Source organism: Pseudomassariella vexata, assembly GCF_002105095.1.
Source record: "Pseudomassariella vexata strain CBS 129021 chromosome Unknown BCR38scaffold_15, whole genome shotgun sequence".
NCBI classification, from domain to species: Eukaryota; Fungi; Ascomycota; class Sordariomycetes; order Amphisphaeriales; family Pseudomassariaceae; genus Pseudomassariella; species Pseudomassariella vexata.
In genome coordinates, this window is record NW_024467970.1 from 691,835 (window position 1) to 703,504 (window position 11,670).

Consider the following 11,670-nt stretch of genomic DNA (forward strand, 5'->3'; position numbering starts at 1 on the left):
ACGAGTACGGCTTGGAGGATCACTTAATTCACAAGACGTACAAAATCTTCAAGATCAAAAGGACGTTGCGCAGCCAGTACAGCAGGAAATGCGTGGAAATAGCGCTGGATCAAATCGTGGCCAGCCACGGCAACGGCGCTGTGGCGTATGCGGGAAGACCGGGCATAATGCGCGAACCTGTCAGGTAGAGATAGAATCATCTGGGCAAGAGTATTCTGAGTAGTTTTAATTGATTTACGGCGTTGTGGTTGCGAAATCGTGTTGAATTCCATGTTTTGCTAGTTGGCGTGACCCGTTCGCTTGTGGACCTACGTTATCTCTCAATTTATGTAGATAAGATAAGATAGGGCTGCAAGGGTGCTTGCTAGCTAGCTAACTTCCTAATACATACATTTTACCCCTATATACACTCGCATCATCGTTATAGTTATAGAGTAGCTATCAAGTACCCTACTAGCCTATATATTAGCTTTTGAAATATCCTGAAATTACTTGTTACACGCAATAGTGGTCGAATATTTGTGAGGTTGTAAAAGCATGACATTCTATCTAATGCTATCGAGCACGAAAGTTGGACTTAGTCCCCAAAGGGCTAAGTCACGTGGTAACCTTGGTGGTCTTGGCAAAGCCCACCAAGGTTGCCTAACATTCAATAAGGCTCTATTATAAACGACATTTAAAAATAATACTCTTTCTCTAACCGAATCTGATATGATTATTGGTAAAAGCGGGCTCTAATACCTTAATATATAAATTAGCTCTATAGTGTAGTGGGGCCAGGCCGGACCGCCTGACTCCGTTTCAATAGCTAACGTTAAAGCTTAGGTATTACGAACTAATATTTCTAACGCTACTAGGCTACTGCTACGCTAAGAGCCTACATATAAGAGAATATATATAGAATGTTCGAAATATTGTAATATTACTATTGTCACGACCTGGGTTGCATCGCATTGGTATAGACCTCGATTAGGTGCTATCGACGAAGATTCTACTCTAAGGAGCGAAGGAAAGAAGATGACAACTTAGGTTTGAGGGAACGCGACTAAGTCATCCACGCTTGGCGGGGCTCCTACAAGGGTTATGATTGGCTTCCCATCTCACACTGCCACGGCAGGTGTTCCAGCTGTAAGTCACCTGGTTGTAGTGAGTCTGCGAGGGTTGACCGTCACAACTATGAAATACTTACGTAAAAGGATTCCTAGGATTTATAGTAGGAGTACTTACGCCGTACGCGATCGATAATCGCACATGCCTAACCAATTACGGTTACGGAACCGATCGATCTATCTCTTACCTAAAGGCTAGGGATCGCCAGTAGCCTTAAGTATCTCCTAGGCGACGCCTATTAAGAATTGCTTAGAGGGAGCCTTTCTAGAGAGTTCCTTGTAAAGAATCCAGTTGACAGGCAAGCTCTCGTGGAAATTTGCTAGTCTCTACTGTTATTCGTGGGCTTCGGCACTTGTTACGCCTCCACCCCGGCGTCGGGCATCGTTAAAAAGTTGGCGGCCAGTCGCGTAGGCAGCAGCGTTCTGGGAAAGAACATTTCCATTAGCTTTTTGGCCTCACGAACAGACGAATTGATAGTAGTCTCTTGAGCAAGATTTCTTCCCATGATAATAGCTAATTGTTAAGATAACCAGGTAGAAAGTTGCCTTGGTCTTGAAATCCCGATGTTGCATTTCTAGGTCAATGCGGTTAGTTGGCCATGTTCTGACTCTCTTGTACGAAGCATGACAAATATCCGGAGTTCCCCATGTCCAATGTGTGCCTACAGATCGCGCTGGACGTGTGGTCTGTTGGGAGGTGTGATTGGGGTTGATGCTCAGTAATTTGCCTGAGGTCGACTCCCGCCAAAAGGGGTTTGAACGTTACGGGAGTGGCCAGAAATCCACAATATGCTCTCAGCAACAGGGGAGGACCTACAGACCTCGGCCCTACTTTGCGAAGCATCGACGCGCTTACGAACTTCCAGGAACACATTGAGCCTCAATTCGACCTAGATCAGCTCATGTAGGTACGGGCCGACGAGCGCAACGACCTACTTTACCGAACCAAGAACTATCATTCCAAGCTAGATTCTCGATATCAGTTCACCGTGACAAATGAGCCACGTCGTGCCACGTCGTGTTCAGATGAAACCACAAACCCGTTTATTCTGGTGGAACGGAAGAGCGGATCGTATTGAAGGCGAACATGAAGCTATATTACGGTAGGGTACAACGTAGTATGGGGTCCGTGCTAAGGTGGAATCAAAGCAAACTTGGAAAGAAACACCGCAATGTAGAACCTGAGGCGGGAAGCAATCTAGATAATCAATCTGTATCTTCTCTTCATCTAGATTTATAACTTCTCTGACGTTCGACACATCAACAAATAGACACTTACCATTGCCGATCCCGAATCATAGAATCCACGCCAGCATAGCGGAGCCTCTCTTCGTTCCCAACATCTGAGACACACAGTTGACTACCTCACCAACAACTCTCTCAGAGCGCAATGGTATCTTCATACCAGTACCACGAATTATACCTGGATGCCGTCCGAAGGCACCCTGTAGCCTTCCTGGCGACGTTCCCTTCCATGGGAGTCGTCTCGCATCTTGTCCTGACCAGCACCCCCGTCAAGCAGCGATTAGCACCAATTGGAGTGTCAGAGCTCGTCCGAACAAACAAAAAATGCTGGGCGGTCACAACGCTTTTGAGCCTCGCCATCACCTACCACGCACGAAACTCTTCTCGAGCCGCCGACATGAAAGCAATTTTCTGAGTGCCGTGGCACATATACAGCACTTCGGGATCGAGATCGATTGATCGACTCCTTCCCGTTCTCTCCCAACGTTTGTTGAACAATTTGCGCGAACTATGGTGGAGATGGGCTGGGACGGTTACGTAAGATGACGCAGCGGCTCCAACCCTTCCGAAATCCTTTTTCTTTACAACTTCAGAGTCATGCATTTGGAGCAACAGCCTGGCGCAATTCGGATTTCATACACGATGTGAAGATCAATTACTTCACGGCATCTCTAGCCACAGGCGGCTCAGCCGGCCTTCGATGCGTCCCATTGATCTCAACCACAGGCACTGCGATTGAATCGTCCGCCTCACTAGGTTCACCAGCATCATATGTTATCTTTCAGCAATTTGAAGAAGGCAGTTGAAGTACCTAGGTAAGCCACCAGCACAAGCCCTCACGGCAAGCTCAATCATGAAGCAGGAAGCTGACTATCGGAGCCTCAGACGCACTGACGAAATCCCCATTTTTATACCAAGAACACTGACTGACCACGCGGCATTGACGCAGAGAGCGACGCACACGGATGAGTTTCGTCGTCCTATCCTGGGTTCGTTGTGGTGGTCCTTAGATAATAGGAGCTGAAAGGGCATTACCAACGGAGCTTCTGGCCAAAAGGTTTCGGGTTGGCATGGACCCCACACAGCACCTTCTGATTATGTGGGTGGAAGTTCGGCTACTACTGGTATCCATACCTAAAATGGACAAGTTGGTAGCTTCGTTGGGCCTATAAAGCACTTTAGGCTAGGACATGTGAAATTTATTAAGTCTAAAGGTATTAAGCAGTCGATTTATTTATAATTATCTTCTTATCTATGGGTTATAATAGTAGTAGGGATAAAACTCGTCTTTACCCGCCACTATCGTCGCTATCGTTATATCTATCTACCTAACTAGTAATAATACATTCTTTAGCCGGCTTACTACAGAAGGCTTCGATATGGAAGTCAATCGGAGAAACTAGTGCTCCGCGGCTCCGACGCCGGGTTCTAGCTATCTATGTAAGGGGCGGAGGCCCGGGAAGAAGATAGAGAGAGTAGAGATCAATGCATCATCGTGGGCACCCCTACCTGAGACCGCCAGTGACCACCCGGTGCTACGTAGGAGGGACGCCCGTTACTCCCCATCACTCTGTACTATTGCCTTCGGCCTAGCCGTATCCTGACAACTAGAATCAAGCCAAATCGGTAGCAAGAAGTTAGGGCTTGCTAAGACGTCACGGGCCACCGGAAGGCCCTGTATGATCGAGGGCTAAGACTCCATTCATACGATGGCAGGGGCCCCTGTCAATCTGAAAACCTTTGGCTCGAAGCTCCGTACTGGCCGTTATCCTGAAAGTCCGGAGGACGCCGAATTCGCAATGTGGCCGATAAACGACGGCGGCACACGTGGGCGATGTTGGCATATATACATAATCTACATCAATTGAACTCGCTCTCCAATCTCCGCGTATATTAGTTTTTCTCATCTGTTCTTGATCGTCTCACCGCCATGGCGCCCATATCAGCCGTGTGGACGAGCAAGTCGCCCAAGCCTCTGCCGCAATTCTCCCAGGCAGTCAAATTCAATGGCATGGTGTACTGCTCCGGCAACATCGGGTTGGATCCCGCGACCTCGAAGCTCGTCGATGGTGGCGTCAAAGAGCAAACGGTATGACACTCTTTGCCATCAAGTCGTGGTTCCAAATACCCATATGCTGACACCGGAGCCCCAAGCGTCAAGCTCTCAAAAACCTGTCCGCCGTTCTCGCCGAGGCGGGCAGCGGAATCAGCAATGTCATCAAAGTCAACGTCTTTCTAACCACGATGGACAACTTCGCAGCGATGAACGAGGCGTATGATGAGTTCTTCAATACGGAGACCAAGCCGGTGAGTGCTGCGAATGAGCCGTTGCGAGGTGAAGACGGAATTTGACCTCAATGTGACAGTGCCGTACTTGCGTGGCAGTTTACCAGTTGCCATTCGGCGCCTTGGTTGAGATTGAGTGTACGGGGTTCTTGAATCCTACTGCCAAGATTTGAGGTTGCCTGCGAATTATGGATTCATATCTGCTTCGGTGATATTGTCGTAGGGTTCCTTCGATCCAATTCAATTCATTACATTCCTTAGGGCGCTCACCTGGTTCAACAAAACCATTATGCGAGTCCGAACTACTTCGGCAGTCATGATAAGCCTTTAAAGTCGTAATGGTAACCATTACAAGGCCGCAAAGTTGTCCCCGAAGTATTTGAACGCGTATAATGATATGTTGATCCAAGTGGACGCCCCAAGGTTTTGCGTTATTGCACGATCGCTCTGCATGCGTATTCGTGATAAGTACTTATGTGGGATGCAATGCTCTGAGCTCAAGTGCAAATTCTGATGTCAGAAAACCGGATGGGATCTATCTTCAACAAATGCGAATACTGTTGTCTGTGGGGAAAGGATCATTGTCCTGCAATAGATTATAGACGGTATTATTGATGTCTCGAAGCCAAGCTCCTACCCCAGATTTGGCATGTCCGTACTCCTGAAAAGCTCGGGTCAATGAGCTGCGCTGACGTCGTTGATTTGCAATCGTTTCGCAAAAATATCCCGACAGCTTACCCTGTCTTCACAAATGCATCGTGCAGTCTGTCCTTCGATTCTCCACCATCCACTACATTGAAGCAGTTTTCAGCTCACCAGAATTGTCATGAGCTTCTATGCTGGACTGCGCTCATTGCGCACTCCATCCTCGTCCATAATAAGATCTCACAGACAGGCGCTGGCACCACCTCCGGGTCACCTCTACCCCGTCGCATCATCATCGCAATTAATACGACGAGCCCAGTCAGCAACTTCTCGCCGCCATGCCTCGAATTCTGCCGCCGCTGCTGTATCCCCACAACGAACCTCCCCTCCTCACCAACGACCCGCGTCCAAAGCCTCCAAGCCCTCGGAAGCCGAAACCGTAAAAGTCCCCCTCGACGCTACGGCACCAACCCCCGTCCCCGTTTCCTCAACCATCACCCTCTCGCAAACCCTCAATGCCCCGGCCTCGACACGACCCCCTCCCCTCCACTTACCAACCCGTGACCCTCAAACTTCTTTCTTCAGCTTCCACTACAATCGCGGCAAGGCCTACATAAACTTCTATAAAACCGGGCTCAAAGCCATCTTCATCAACCGCAAGCTGCTGACCCAAACGGCGCAAACTCTACAACCCCCGCCTGGTCTTAAGGGAACTGGCGGCGCCCTTGACGCAACGACGACCCTACAACCCACGCGCGCAGCGATGTTGCTGAAGGAGCGCGTGAGACACGATATCGGCCGCGTTCCCATCTTTGGCTTGATGGTTTTCATCTGCGGCGAATTCACACCGCTCCTCGTGCTCGTCTTCCCAAAGTTGACGCCTTACACGTGCCGGATCCCGGCACAAGTAGAAAAAGTGCGGTCCAATGCACGACAGCGGAGGGAGGCGTCGCTACACGCGTTGCGGTACGTGGATTTGACTGATGCCATGGCGCTGGATAAGGTGGCGCCGGGGCATATTGCGCGCTCGCTCGGGTTGGGCGGAACGATGTGGGATAAGATCGGAATGGATGTGCCGTTTGCGCCGACGAGGGCGGCGAGGGCGGTGAGGAAGATTGTGGAGGATGATTTTATGATTCGGCGTGGGGGAGGAGTGAATGGTCTTGAAGGGGAGGAGGCGGTACTCGCTGCTGAGGCGAGGGGGATAGATGTCCAGGGGAAGAGCTTGAAGGAGGTGAGGCATATGTTGGGGTCTTGGATTGCTAAGACAACTAAGGGAGATGAGAGGGCCGGCGAGGAGATGGTGAGGAAGATACTATGCGGGTTGGAGAAGGATATGTAAGTTGGGGATGGTGACAAGACATCAAATAAGGTTGTATGAGTACGATATGAGAGAGGAACTCTTGGCAGTGCATTAAGAGGACTGCAGTGGACAGGGGTCCACCATTACTATCACCGGCTCGATGGATGGACGGGACGTGTATTACCACTCATAGAGATGAGGTCCTGAGCCTGCATAGGGCAGCTACAGACGTTTAGGCATAATAAGACGCCACTATGAAACAATTTTGCACATACGGAGCAGTATAACACACATCAGTAACATGTGCACAAATAAACAACAGGACGAAGTAGGTATGCTTAGCTCCGGGAGCTCTACATTGTGGATGAAACTCCTCTACCATGCAGCGCTGGATTTCGGGACCAGCCATCTGGGATCACCGTAGATTTTGAACACTATTAAGAGAGCAAGGACTGAAGAAGGTCCCTTGTCTAGTCCCATCTAATTGTACATTATACTACCAGGACCCCAGAATAAACCTTGTATGCTGCGGGCTTGAGACAAAGTCGCCACATGGTCCAACTGGAACTGTGTTATATAGCATTGGATAAATCGCATTTCATGAACGGCTACTGCTCATTTTTCTGCCCCTTGGACTCCTATTCAACTCACGGTGCATCATGGAGTACTGGAACCCGTTCAAGACTGGTGACGAATATTTCCGAGACTCTTCCCTATCCTGTGTAGCATGCGGTAAAAGTCAAATCGGCTCAATAGAAACTAACGTCGTGCCGGGACACTGAGCAGAACGGGCAATAGCGGAAAGGAGAGAACGGGTGGGTATCACAAAAACGGGATCTCACGAGTGTAAAAATCGCACCATTGCGGCGCCGGCTGAAGTCCGTTGTCCAGCATCCCAGTACCACTTCCTGGACCAGATGATATTGACTACAAGTTCTAGTTATATACAACCGCACGTGGTCCAATAGTCACGGCAAATACTCAGATGGACAAATAGTGTATCCTTGTTCCTAAAGCCGGCTGATGCAGAAGATTCGCATGCCGAAATCATGCGCCGGATAGCTCCTCATCCCATCATGAAAACGAGTAGCCTCCTACCAACTATGCCGCCTCGCTATCTACAATGGTGGCGAACCCAGTGTATGTTCAGAAAAGCGAGAACCAAGAAATAGTGGTGTAGTGGGAGATAAGGCAGTGGTGCCTCAAGCGGAAGGTATAGTGCTGGTGTGCAGAAAAGGTATGGCCGAGGTTTAGTAGGGCGTCCCAAACATTATAACTAGCGGAACATCATGATTCCCAGAATGAAGATACGGAGGTGCTGCAGCAGCTTTCATGGCTCAGCATCACTTGTATCTAGCAAGTTGGGCCATGATGTTCTGCACGTGTTGGGCATCTGCTGGGTTACTAGAGCCATCAGCGGGGGGAGGTTGCGGTCCGCCGTTTTGAGCGAAATATGGCGCATAACTAGAATATTGCGGTCCAGCACTAGGTGCGGCGCCACTATTGGCTGCCAAATTAGCCAGTATAGCGTTCACATCGGGGTTTACATTTGGCGGGGCTGATGGAGGTGCCTGCCAGACTGACCGAGCTTGCTGAACGGCTGAGTTGTCTATAGAACCAAGATTACCCACACCTGGCATCCCGTTATGCGGAGCAGGTTGACTGGGGTATGTTTGATGCGACTGTATGGGAGGCTGATAGGAGGGTGGAGGAAACTGGCCATGTCCATACGTTGGCGGTGGCTGAAATTGAGCTTGACTTTTCGCGCGGGTTACGAGCTCTGCGGCAATGCTGGGATCTAGATCTTGATATTGGTCGAATCTCGCGTTATGCTGTCCAGCAGATCGGTCGAAAACTTGAAGGGGAATCTTTCCCGCTTGCTGCGTTCTATAATCAAGCTCTGACACGGCATGGACGCCTTCAACAATCTGTCGTTGAATGACCAACTCGCGAGGGAACCGGGGGTTGAGGAACATGACATCGACCTTGTGGCCACGGTCGACAAACTGGCGCTGGACCCAGTCCACGAAATCTCGGGCAACCTCTTGTAGGAGAAGAAGTTGCACGTCTGGCACTGCGCCAGGGTACCGGCGTGGGATGTCAAGATCTGCCTCAGACATCGGTGGACCGCGGTAGTAGGGCTCAGGACTGCGGCGTCTGTATTCCCCACTATATTGAGGTGGAGATCGAGAGCGACCACCCCCTCTATGCCGGTCATAGGGTTGCTGCCAATGGCCTCCACGATCTCGTCCGTATGAGCCCTGTCGTTGGTGATGGCCACGTGGCGAAGGCGAACGTGCTCGGTAATCATCCCTGCGGCGGCCATCATAGCGCTCGCGGTCGTTGTGCTGCACAGCATCCCTTCCTCGGTTGCCGCGGTTTCGATTGCCGTCATTTTCCTTCTTCTGGGGGCGAGAGAACTCTAGGTCTGCGACTGAGTTAGTTTCCTGCGGCGACGTGTAAACAGGGATCACGTACGAATCTTGCGACCCTTAACCTCCATGCCTTGTGCATTGTCCATCGCGGCTTGGCCTTCTAAAACGTCGTGGTATTGGACAAAGCCATAGGCAGCCTTGAGGGAAATCTGTGCAAGCCGGCCGAATTTGGAGAAGATGTCAAACACCTCTCTTTTAGACACCCGCTCGCTAGACAAGTTACCTGAGTTTTATTAGTCGGGGCCAACAAACAAGGGCAAGTGAGACATACCAATGAACAGCCGTGATCCTTCGGGGAACCTATCCCACTTGGCTTCCGAGACATACTTGCGCTCCTCCTGGATGAAAGTATCAAATCGTTGCTGCGTGTCAAAGGATTGCTGACTGCTGTCGGCGACAGGAACATGATTAGGGTAATTGAATTGAGGCATCTGATTCACCATCATAGGGTTGGCATTCAAAGCTGGGGGATGCGGCGGAAGGTTGCTAGGTAGCTCAGAGGCCACAGTTCCAGCAGCGGCATAAGGAAACGGCGCAGTAGGACCAGGTGGTACGACGGAAAGACTGGATGGCATATTGGGAAGAGAGGCTCCAGGCTGGTATTTTCGGAGATCTTCATATCCTGGTGCCGACTGTTGCGACGTGGGAGGTCGGGGTGGCAGAGTGGATGATTGGGTAGTGGTGGGCAGATTGGTGTTTACCCCATTTTCAGATGCTACAGCAATATGCGCTTGGCTAGAGTCTGATGCAGCTGCGCTGGCTGTGATCTTGTCAACCAGAGCTTGGATATCAATGGCATCTGTAGGCCCATCAGTAGGACGAACCGCTTCCGAGATACCTTCGGTCGAGACAGCCTGGTGGCTCTCTGCGGTGGGCGTAGTCTGATCCTGGGGCTTTGGGGCGTCTGGCTCCTTGAGAACTGGCTCTGTGAGAGACTGCGCGGCATTTGATGAGGGAGCATTGTCAGAAACGTCGACGGCAGAATGTGTCTTCAATGTGTTAGACGTATCATTGCTATTGCTTGTCTCGTTATCTTGCTGGTCATCGCCAACCACTGCCGCAGCCGCAGGCGAATCGAAGTTCTTCACGTAATCATCCCCGTCGGCTTCGCTTTCTACCTGACTTCCCTGCGTGTCATTGTTCTGGTTGTCGCCTTTGGATTCATTAAAGATGTCGTCGTCGTTGTTTTGGAAACCTTCGAACTCAGCCTCAGGTGTCGAAATGGCAGCGGCAGACCCTTGCTGCTCACTGTTACCCTCGGGCAACTCGACGGCTGTTGAGACACTGATGCCGTTAAGGTTTGGAGGTGACAGTGACATGGTGGTAATGGTATCGGCTTGGTCCTGGAGAGCGGTGACTACTGGAGAGGACAAGCTGACAGGTTTTGTGGGCTTGGGCGATTCAGGTGTGAGGTCGGCAGAAGCCACCACTTCAGGTTGGTCCGTCATCAAAAGTCAATTCCAGGCAAGGCTGAAAGTGGATGATGTCGGAGGTAGCAATCAGATGTTCCGCGTTATGGTGTGGTAGTGTGGCGTTTGGCAGGATGGAGAATAATTTAGGTGGAAATGTAGGATGGGTGTCAGAAGGGAACAGTTTGCCTGATGGACAATCAAAGCAAACGTGGTTGTCTACTCAGAGCAGATGAATATCGTGATGGATCTCCACTGCGAGATGATGGGTATCGGCGCAGTTGCCCACTTCGTGACAACCTTGGGTACGATGGCTTGTCTGGCGATATTCACTGTTGCCGCGGTTCCCTGCAGTATTCAACTTGAGAAGCTGGGCGACGCTGGCACAGCTTGTCAATGTAGGCAAAGCTAGTCGAAATGGCGAAGGATACCTCTTGCGTGATGAACACGAGGAGCTCTTGGTGTCGGCACACTTGTCAGCCTTGGACTTAGGACAGCTGGGATTGCTGTGGGTTGGCGTGGCAGCTGGATGGGAATTGGGACTCCAATTTAGTCGAATGGGCGTCGTGATCAATGACTGAAATGCAGAATGAGGGCAACTGGCTCAAGGCAATCAAAATGTTGGGTCGTCCGGGAATGTAGGGCGTAAGGCTGGATTTGCCTTTTGCGTTGAGCCAACAAGCGGGGTCAGCGCAATTTGCGTTTTCTCAAGTGTTGTGATCTGGAAGGCTTGGAAGACGTGGAAGAATTGGAAGACGTATTTGAGATCTAGATCGCGAGATGGATAAATTGGCGTGGCGGAGGACAGACAAGTTGGGCAACAATGACTTGGCGATTCCTGCGTGGTCGAGGCTGTGATATCTTTCTTCAAGGCCTGGAGAGCAATTTTTATCTGTGGATGGAGGGGTTCCAGGCACATGCAAAACTGGAGGGTGAAGCAATGGCCCAGGCGCAGTGTGGTAATACAGCTTGATGGAGTGCTCCTGCTTCACTGAGAGTAATGCATGTCCAGGGAGCAATACAACAATGGCATCGTCACGCTAGGTTGGGCGCCTTGTCTGTTTTGTGACACTAGGCTATGTGGCGTCAAGCGATGAAGTATCTTTCGGAAGGGAAATTTTCTAGAATCAATCGGTTGTGCTCGGATGGGAGAGCGCTGGTGGTTGTAGTTAAGGTGACCATAGACCCCCTAGTTCAGCCGACCAACCCCCACTTTAATCAAATATTTATGGGGCGCT

At 50.4% G+C, this 11,670-nt stretch overlaps 3 protein-coding genes across 3 annotated transcripts; 2 read left to right on the top strand and 1 right to left on the bottom strand.

Moving 5' to 3' along the window:
• Positions 1 to 4,284: 4,284 nt before the first annotated feature.
• On the top strand, positions 4,285 to 4,813 carry BCR38DRAFT_352198 (Endoribonuclease L-PSP/chorismate mutase-like protein; the record flags this gene model as incomplete). Its single annotated transcript, XM_040856692.1, has 3 exons — positions 4,285 to 4,443; positions 4,509 to 4,661; positions 4,721 to 4,813. 3 exons carry the CDS (start codon positions 4,285 to 4,287, stop codon positions 4,811 to 4,813), a joined length of 405 nt encoding a protein of 134 aa, XP_040711689.1.
• Positions 4,814 to 5,688: 875 nt separating this feature from the next.
• Positions 5,689 to 6,567, top strand: BCR38DRAFT_314558 (uncharacterized protein; the record flags this gene model as incomplete). The annotated part of the gene is made up of 1 exon (XM_040854684.1): positions 5,689 to 6,567. A coding segment is annotated over one exon (879 nt), but the record flags the coding sequence as incomplete, so codon positions are not given.
• A 1,364-nt stretch (positions 6,568 to 7,931) lies between these two features.
• On the bottom strand, positions 7,932 to 10,471 carry BCR38DRAFT_413194 (uncharacterized protein; the record flags this gene model as incomplete). Its single annotated transcript, XM_040858805.1, has 3 exons — positions 7,932 to 9,016; positions 9,067 to 9,246; positions 9,295 to 10,471. The coding sequence occupies 3 exons, from the start codon at positions 10,469 to 10,471 to the stop codon at positions 7,932 to 7,934; spliced, it is 2,442 nt and encodes an 813-aa protein (XP_040711691.1).
• Between the last annotated feature and the right edge of the window lie 1,199 nt (positions 10,472 to 11,670).